General features: G+C 35.4%; 2 protein-coding genes across 2 annotated transcripts; both read left to right on the top strand.

Moving 5' to 3' along the window:
• The first annotated feature begins 3,005 nt into the window (after positions 1-3,005).
• LOC110710384 (ankyrin-3-like) lies at positions 3,006-5,307 on the top strand. Its single transcript, XM_021888674.1, has 2 exons — positions 3,006-4,296; positions 4,774-5,307. Exons 1-2 carry the CDS (start codon positions 3,234-3,236, stop codon positions 5,115-5,117), a joined length of 1,407 nt encoding a protein of 468 aa, XP_021744366.1. The 5' UTR covers positions 3,006-3,233; the 3' UTR covers positions 5,118-5,307.
• Positions 5,308-6,269: 962 nt separating this feature from the next.
• LOC110710403 (protein ACCELERATED CELL DEATH 6-like) lies at positions 6,270-9,679 on the top strand. Its single transcript, XM_021888697.1, has 3 exons — positions 6,270-6,924; positions 7,621-8,141; positions 8,662-9,679. The coding sequence occupies exons 1-3, from the start codon at positions 6,588-6,590 to the stop codon at positions 9,319-9,321; spliced, it is 1,518 nt and encodes a 505-aa protein (XP_021744389.1). The 5' UTR covers positions 6,270-6,587; the 3' UTR covers positions 9,322-9,679.
• The last annotated feature ends 56 nt before the right edge of the window (positions 9,680-9,735 follow it).

Raw genomic sequence — 9,735 nt, forward strand, 5'->3', positions numbered from 1 at the left:
AACCTAATTAACTCCCCCCAACTACCTTCTCTCCTCCTCTCTACTCCCTAATTAATTTTTCCTCCATTCTCACTCAAAAAATTCGAGAGAAGATGATCAAGCAATTGAACCCAAATTCTCAGTAATTCAGGTAATGTTTCACACTTTTCTTTTAATTCATTGTTTGTTGTATTTGTTTACAAGTTTTAATTGAATGCAATTAACATAATTAGGGTTTAAATTAGTGATTCGGATTGGGGTTTATGGGTTCAAATAAATTTGGGGGTTTTGATTTCTAGGGTTTGGGGGTTCAATTGAGTTCAGGGTTTCGGTTATTTTGGCTTTGAGCTGAGATTGAATTCAATTGCATTTTAATTACTAATTGGTCATTGTACTTGGTAGGATGTCTAATTCTTCATACCACTCTGTTTTGCAATATCATCCAAACAAGTGCAATTGTGGCATTCCACCAAAATCGGAGACATCATGGACTACAACAAACCTTGGGAGAAGATTCTTATTGGCTTGTAAATTTTATGATGCTGCATCTGGTAGAAGAGGATGCAAATTTTTCAAATGGATTGATGAAAAAATACTTGAGTGGCAGAAGGTTGTTACTTGATGAAGAAAATTTCAAATGGATTGATGCAAGTTTTAATCGATGAAGAAAATTAATTAGGGATGAGAGAGGAGAAAAGAAGGTAATTGGGAGGAGTTAATTAGGTGGGAAAAGTGAAAAAGTGGGCCACGGTAACATCTTAATTGGACGGAAAACGTTAATGGGTAGTGATATCTAAACATTTCATAACTTGCGGGTAGTTCTACACAAATAAAATAAAATAAAATAAAAAAAAATAAAAAAAAAGGGTAGTTATTTATAAATGACCTTATCTTTAGGGTTATTTTAGACAAAATTTCCTGTATATATTAGTTAAACTGTCTAAGTGATTTTATTGATAATTGTATCAACTGGGTACGTACAGAAAAATAGTGGTTTAGTCAATTATATCCAAATCTATAAGTCATATTTTAATGAACACTATATAATAACTAAATTGAGTACAGTTAACACTGTGATGACAGCTAATTAGTGATATTAGTCAAATGCCTAGCTACTATAGTCATACCACGTATACTATTAGTCGTTGTTTAATGGAACATTTGAAGGACTCCATAATTGGATGCAGAACATGCTTCTTGGTACATTTTGCATCTTTTGATAGTTATGCACAAGTTTAATTTATACTCCCTCTATCTCTAAAATTTTGTCTCGGACTATTTTAAGTTTAGTTTACATAAGTACCATTAATTGACAATGAAAGAGGTAGAGAGAGCCAATGAGGTTATAAGTAAGAAAATTTTCCAAAACGGCCGCATGATATGAGACAATTTGAAAATGATATTTATTTTAGTATACATGGGACAATCTTCTAGAGATGATGGAAATATTCTCATTGATAAACATCTTGTGACGTATTGTAATAATTATGAGCTAAAAAAAATTGGTGTCAAAGACAAGATCAGATTTGTGGCTCTTGGTCACATCTAATTAGTTCGTAATTTCTTTAGTAGTCAAATTATTGTAATTATTATTTTGATTTTTTTTAGATAAAGAGAAGGCATGCACCTGACCTGTTGGACTAAAATCTCGCACCATCAACTCAATCACAATCGACTCTGATTAATTAGCAAGGAAGACTCTTTAACAGGTAGAAATAAAAGGTAAGAGAATCATCATCCCCAATTCCCCCAAAGTACTACATTTGCTCTATAATGATCTTAATACTTTTCATTTTGTTATATTAATAAAAATATCTTAACATTTAGCTTTTACTTTAAACTACTATACTATAAATTGTATAATCAATGTCTGGATTTTAACCATCTGCTTAAATTTGATTAAGTTAGTAATTCGGTACGATATCAACAGATATCGTGACAAGAAGATCACGAGTTTACATCTCATCCACCCTTTCGTAGTGTGAAACAAACCTCCCATCTAGGTTGAAAGGTGGTCTTCAATAATTCTAATGGAGGGATAAAAGTTAGGCAAAATTGTCCGAAATAATCCCACATCTGGGGCGTCCGCCCAAAATAATCCCACCTTTGGGTTATTTTTAAATAATCCGACCTTTAATGCCAATCCGCTTTAAATAGTCCTAGGTGACCAATAACCTATTAAATAGGTAAAAAAAAAAAAAAATTGGAGTTTAAAATACACGTGTCACAACGTGATTCATCAAAAATTTAAAATTATATTAATTATTGAATTTAGCAAAATAAAAAATTAAAATTTTAAAAAATAAAATAAAAACCGGCAACCCCCAGCCCCAGCCACCCCTAATACAGCCCCAACCCCATCACTTGAAGCTGCTGCTAACTGGCGGCCGAAATTGTTGAAATCGAGATGGGGAAAGGGGATGGAGTTCGAAATCGGGGCGGGGGAAGGAGAAGGAGGCCGGAATCAAGACGGGGGAAGGGGAGAGTGCTGTAATCAGCACCGAGAAGGGGGAAGGGGTCGGAATTTGGATGGGGGAAGGGGTCTGGAATCGCACTCTCTAGCATGGTTGGTGAGTGGGAGGGGAGGGTGTTGGTGCGACGCTCCAGCGCTGGTGGCTAGGCAGGGAGTCGGGCAAGTGGGGTTGTGCGGCCATGGAAGGTGGTTGGGCTGGTGGGGGTAGTTATTTTAATTAATTAATAAATAACTTTTTTTATTTTATTCTTTAAAAAAAATTGATTTATAATTTTTTTTTAGCAATCAGATGCCGACACGTGTCATGTAACTTGTTATAACAAGGACCATTTAAAGCGGATTGAGTATAAAGGTCGGGTTATTTAAAAATAACCCAAAGGTAAAATTATTTTAGGCAGATACCTCTAAGATGAGATTATTTCGTACAGTTTTTCCTAAAAGTTACATGGGTTGTTGGCCATGCACGTTGGCACAAGCCGGCACATGGTTTCGCAAAATTTACGGAGAATAGTAAAGCGAATCCACCAATATAATAAAATTATGAAAATAGTATGTAGCTTTGTGTCTGTCCAAATTGGATTAGTTGAATTTTGAGTCAACTATATATACATTATTCTACACATAACTCACGCGGTTTATTGACATCACACTCCATATAACTAACATTAGCCCATCCAAAAACAAACAAAACTTAACAAAACAAAGATTTAACGAGTAACAACTATCTTTAATTTTCATCCAAAAAACACAAGAGTATCAACTATATTGTACCCTTCATTTGATGGCGTCTAATGAAGCAAAAGCAAACGCTACTAGCAGCAGCAACAACAACGACAATGAAGTGGTGTACGGGGCTGATGAACTCCTCGAGGCGGCCTTAGAAGGCCGAGCAGATGAAGCTGTGGAAATCCTCACCAAAGATCCGACCCTAATCCAAATTGGGGATGCTGTTGGAGATACAGCATTCCATGTCGCGGCACGAGCCGGACATGAGACTACTATATCGAAGATGATGGAGTTTCTTGACATGAACAACCATGTTAAGATATTGAGGGATGCATTATGCGAAGGGAATGCAGAAGGTGACACGCCCTTGCATTTGGCTCTCAAGAACGGCCATTTAGATGCCGCGACTCTTCTAGCTAGGAATGAGCCGAGTGTCATATACCAATTCAATAATGATGAAAAGACGCCGTTTGATCTAGCGCAACAAGCTGGGTATCAAGATTTGTGTATCCGAATGGAGCGTGTGGGGCGACACAAGCAACTCTTTCTACCTTCTGATATACAATTGGGTCTTGTAAGAATGGGGCTTTCGGATGATGATGATGATGATGATGAAGAAGAAGAAGAAGAAGAGTGGATTAGACTCTTTAAGGCAGCTGCGAGAGGTAAACTAAGCGTGATCGCACAGATCATGGAAGACGACGCTTATCAAGACATAATACGGTACAAGGATAACACGGATTGCACTGCGTTACATATGGCTGCTTATCATGGTCAAACCAAGGCACTAAAGATGATTGATGAATTAATGCAAAGCGAAAATAGTTTTAAGAAATTGTTGCTTGGGGTTGACCGTTACGGTAACACCCCTTTGTACTATGCTGTCGATGGTAACAAAGAGAACACCGCGATTTACATGGTTAAGGTAGCACCAAGGGCCACATACAAAGCCAACAACCAAGGGGAATCGCCGCTGTGCCTTGCTATAGAGAAGGGTTACTTGGATCTGGTTAGGGCCATGACCGGAATGGGTTTAGATCGATCCATCAGAAAGCATCTTCTCAGTCATGCCAAGAACGTTTCTATTGCACATATTGCCCTTGAGAAGAGGAACCTGGGTGAGTTTCAAAAGACCGTTAGCTTTACTAGTTTTTCCTTCGTTTTTTTAAGTGTTAATGATTTTATGGCAATTATTTATTCATATTTATCACTTACAAATCCACTTTGTGGGGTCCAATTTTATTTAATAAATCCCTTACGCTCTATCCCTCTCCTCTAGCAAAAAAGTACCCATATACATGGTTTCTATTTTCACTTTTCCAGCAAAATGGAGGAAGGGAATATGATCTAATACCATCTCACTAGCCTTATTTCTACTTACTATTTCAATTTCTATTGTTTTGCTTGGGGATTGAATTTTTATAGGCATTTTGTTTTTCATTGGAAATAAAATCGTACTTCAAATTTCAATTCCTAAGAAAATGCTAAACTTTTTATATTGTGGATTTTTCAACTACCTAGTTGTTTAAAATATGTACCTTCAACTTTATTTAATTTGTAACAACTAACAACTCTACGTCCGTGTGTACATTTAGCTGTGTTGAAGGCAATCATGGAGGGCCTTCCTGAGCTCATCGACTCACCAAACAATAAAGGATGGAAGCCTCTTTCATATGGAGCGTACAACGGTTGTTACGATGAAATCTGCTACATTGTACAAGAGTTTCCAGAATATGTAATGATAAAAGACAACGATGGTACATATCCTATTCACAAAGCAATTACTGGAGGACATGTTAATGTAGTCGAGAAGCTTATATTGAGTTGCCCTAATGTACTAAATTGTTTTGATAAAAAGCGTAACCTACTTGAATTTGCAACTTATTATAGAAAAACACATGTTGTCTCTTACTTAGGAGGGCTAAATTATTTTAGATGAAATTGAATTTATTATGTGAATCATTCATAGAGATTGTGAAAGTTAAGAATAGATTTATTTTCCCCTACAATAGCGTTATTTTCATACGTAGGACATGTCTTTTTTATTCCCTTTTGTATGTATTCCTTTGGTTAAGATTGTAGGTTTTCATCTTAAAGAAACAATGAATAAATCAGTATAATTTATATTCCGTACGTACAATTAAGCTATGTAATTTTTTTTGTTAATTTTGTCTCTGATCTCTGTTTTAATGTTCTCCCTAGTCTCTGTAAACTCTCTCGCTCTCTTTCTCTTCCCTTGTCGATGACAAATTAGACAGCGAATATCTTATACAACAAAGAGTTACATTCTTGCAATCATTTAACTGCTGCTTTAATTGGATTTTAGGGATTAAAACTTTTATGGTAGATGTGACTTATTAATCGATAATAGAACTTTCTAGTTGTTTTGTTTCAAATTGAACGTTTATTTATTTTTATTTTTTTAGGAAATTAAATTGAACGTTTATAATACCAACTTGTACTAAGATGAAGCTACTCTGAATCAAATTGGTCCTTGTACCAAGAGGTCAAAAAATTTACTATAATAGTGCTCTCCAATTTACTTTTTGGGTACCAAAATGAAGAATCAACTACTACTATGGTGTATACTTGTAACAAAATGAAGCTATTATTAAGTAAGGGCTCCCTTCAACAAAATTATTATTTTGTTTTTGACAGAAGATCAAAATTATTATATTAATAATGAGTTTATCTTATCTAAACTTATTAGCCCTTATGTTATCTAAAGTTATCAACTATAATCTTATTTGTATTTTATCCTATTTGAACTTATTAGCTCTTATATTATCCTATCTGAACTTATTAGCTCTTATATTATCCTATCTGAACTTATTAGCTATAATATCCTCTTATTTTAATTTATTTTATTTGAACTTATTAGCTAGGCATCATATCTTACCTTATATGAATCTGTTTCTTCAATATTCTTTCAACCAAAGCATGAGCTGAATGGAATCAACAAGCTAAACTATCGTAACGAAGATTTTAGTCAATAATCTTTATTTAACACTCACAAACCAATGTTGTTTAGGAGTCTATTTAAACTCATTTGTTACATAAAATATGAAACAATATTGAAATTGATCGCCTTCCTTTTTGACAATGATGTGCATTTCCTGGAAAGACATGTAGATGCCTCATATTTGGTGAAGTGGGCCTATAAATTTTGGTGGTACAAGGAATAACAGTATAACACTAATAAGCAAGTATTGCTATAAATAATTGGCGTATAAAAATTGTCTAGGGAAAAGTAAGTCTATATGTGGAGTAACCAAGTAAGGTGGAATCCCCTTTTTTAAACTCAAGAGTAGCTTATATAGTTCCTGAATATGTGAATTAATTCTCACTCTCTTAAAAGCTTAGAAAAAGGGAAAACATAGAACTAAAAATTAAAAAAAAAACATTGAAAATGAGTTCTCCCAATTGTAATAATATTGGTGTAGTTCAAGGAGTTTCCTCCATGAATAACACCATTCAATCCCTGAGTTCAATATACTGCAACAATCTCTCCCCCACTCGCACAGACGACAGCAACGACAGCGACAGCGACAGCAACAACAGCGACGACAGCAGCCAGTCAGCAAGCCGCAAAGATGTCGCACCAGATTTTACTCCAATTGATGCAACCATGTACAAGCTAATCGTCGAGGGAAAACTCGATGATATGTTAAAATCACAAGTTAGCTTGGAAAAGCTGAAATGTAAGGAATACGAAAACTCTGTGCTGCACATTGCAGCAGGATCAGGTCAGTCTCAGTTAATCACCGAACTTCTGCCATTAACCAAAGACATTATAAGGGAAACTAACAACATGGGTGATCTTGCGTTTCATACTGCGGCGAAAGCAGCACAGTTGGGATCACTCAAAGCACTGATAAAGTGGGATAAGTATGGTCAAATACTTATCCCACTTTATATAGTCTTGCACTCTCACCAGTACCATTCTAAAACTTTAGTCAAATACTCGTTATATGCTCCCACCATTTTACAATTATCTTTCTATTTAGGTAAGTTAACTAAGTGTGCCCAAATCAAATAAGATATAAACTACTCATTGATAGCTACTCATTACCTTGACAACTATTTGGTTATTTGCTAGTTAAAATCTACCTGCTATCGCGAGTTTTGTCAAAAAGGGCTTAAGTAGAGAGGAAAGAAAGTTGGATAGTGATGATAATTTTCAGAGTGGATTGTTATTGTTTAAAGCGAAAAGGATTAAAAAAAAAGACATAAGAGTGGCAAACACTTTTGACCATGTTAACTTTCTTGTAGATTTATTTAATTCCTAATACTGCTGTTATCTACTGATTATTTGGTCAAAAAAATCAGCATGACTCCACTCAATATTCTTAAAAGTAAAACAAGCTACTTTTTCTTTTTAAATACACTCGAGTAATTAGTTTTTTATCCGCAATATAACTCCTGAATTTGAATTTATACAGATATTTTGAAGTTGATACTAGACAATCACAATGAACTAATAAAATTAGTGGAAGATGATGGTCAATCACCACTATCTTATGCAGCATTTAAAGGTCACATTGAAGGTGTTCAATACTTGCTCAACAAATTCCCTAAATTTGCATATGAATGTGACAAAGAAGCCTCCTTTCCAATTCACAAGGCAGCATGTAGTGGTAATGTAGAGGTCATTCAGAAGTTACACATGACCAAAAACTTGCTCAATAAAAAAGGTCAAAGTATTCTTCATTTGGCTGCTAAATATGGAAAGTCCAAACTAGTATTGTATCTCATCAAAATGCCCGAATTGGCTAGACTCATCAACCTTAAAGACGAAGATGGTAATACTCCTTTGCATTTGGCTACCAGAGGCCTCCATCCGAGGGCAGTCTATATTTTGACAAGGGAAAATAGATGCAACACTAAGTTGCAGAACAAGAAAGGGTTAACAGCTCTTGATATTTTTGAGGTCCATGTCGATTCATTTCCCACGTTTGAAGCGGTATGTTATCGATTAACCATTTTTTATATTACTAACATACAGTACGTAGTAGTCATTATTAAAATTACTTCCTTTTTTTCTCTTTACTATTTAGGTAGTCACGTGTACGTGATTTATTCTTGTGTACATTTGATCTTAACATATATGGAGTTAACTTTAACACATCCGAAATATGAAATTAAATCATTACAATAATCGGTATTAACATTAACTTTATCCGGAACTGGTGTGATTATGGAGCTTAGAGTGAACTAACAAACTAATTACTTTGTATCTATTATATTGGGTTGTGATTTTCTAAACAGTCTGATTTGTTGGGCCTAGTTATGTTTTGGATCAACCAAGTACTTTTTTGCCTGGCCTAGCTTATGTTATAATACATCCTATGCATGTTGGACATGGAAAATCAAACTAATTGATAGTGAACCACGTTAGTTTGCATTTTTGTTTAATTTGTTAATGCTGTTATCTTTCTTGTATCCATTTTAACAACACAATTCATTGCACTATAAAATTGCAGAGACTTACTTGGATGGCCTTGAGATATGTGGATGCACCTCGAAGCTCACAATCAATAAGAAAAGGCTGCTACAAGCAACTACAAAGAGTTAGAAAGCAAAAGAACAAAGCAAATAGCGTGAAAGAGTTGGATGGTTTCAAAAAAAGAGTTGACACACACATGCTAGTAGCCACACTAGTAGCTACTGTTACGTTTGCAGCTGGATTCACCCTTCCGGGAGGTTACAACCAGTCCGACAATGACCCGAACATAGGCATGGCTGTCTTGCCGGACAGATGGCCGTTCAAAGCATTTATATTATGCAACACAGCGGCATTATACAGTGCCGTTTTATGTGTGGTGATTCTCATTTGGGCACACTTAGGTGACCTTAAGCTAATCCTGGTATCCCTCAAGTTTGCACTACCCTTGTTGGGTTTCGCATTGGTAATGATGTCATTGGCCTTCATGATGGGTATATTCGTCGTGTTGAGGACAGTACCTTGGCTATCCTATGTGGTTTTATGCATGGGATGTACCTTCTTGTTCGGCGTACTTCTTTTCTTTATTCCACTCTACAACCCATCAAGCATTAAGAATTCTGTGGTGCGGTTTTTCTTTTCCGGCACCTTTCTATTGTTGCTGCTAGTGTGTGAAAAAAGCTCTATTACATATGCCTAGGACGTCGATTTCATGTAAGTAGCACGCAGCTTTCATCCATCAAATTTGAAGACGGATATATAACCTTTTGGTGGAATGTGTGCAGATACTGTAAACTGATCTTTTGTCCATGATATAGTGTTGTAACTCATTCAATTTCTCTCTTTTGAAGATTGAAAAGCTAGAATAACACTGAATCGCCGGTCAAATTTGTGTTGTAGAATTGTAGCTAGAATGACTAATTAATTGCGTAGAATGAGTTAGGAGCTTTTAGGTTGTAGCTCTTCATGATTTCATGTGTAACTTTCAGTGTATCAAATTCTGTACAAGAGTGTACATAACCACATATCAGAAGTTCCAAACAAAACAAAATTTTTAATTTTCATTTGTCATTAATGGTCAGTTGGTCACATATCCCATCATATGATATTTATT

This window comes from Chenopodium quinoa, unplaced genomic scaffold, assembly GCF_001683475.1.
Source record: "Chenopodium quinoa cultivar QQ74 unplaced genomic scaffold, ASM168347v1, whole genome shotgun sequence".
NCBI classification, from domain to species: domain Eukaryota; kingdom Viridiplantae; phylum Streptophyta; class Magnoliopsida; order Caryophyllales; family Amaranthaceae; genus Chenopodium; species Chenopodium quinoa.

Bases quoted from the DNA above. Each gene is read 5' to 3' on its own strand.
- LOC110710384 (XM_021888674.1), top strand. From the start codon at position 3,234: ATGGCGTCTAATGAAGCAAAAGCAAACGCTACTAGCAGCAGCAACAAC. The intron at 4,297-4,773 runs GTGAGTTTCAAA...GTGTACATTTAG, and splicing joins CCTTGAGAAGAGGAACCTGG to CTGTGTTGAAGGCAATCATG.
- LOC110710403 (XM_021888697.1), top strand. From the start codon at position 6,588: ATGAGTTCTCCCAATTGTAATAATATTGGTGTAGTTCAAGGAGTTTCC. The intron at 6,925-7,620 runs GTCAGTCTCAGT...GAATTTATACAG, and splicing joins GCACATTGCAGCAGGATCAG to ATATTTTGAAGTTGATACTA. The intron at 8,142-8,661 runs GTATGTTATCGA...ATAAAATTGCAG, and splicing joins CATTTCCCACGTTTGAAGCG to AGACTTACTTGGATGGCCTT.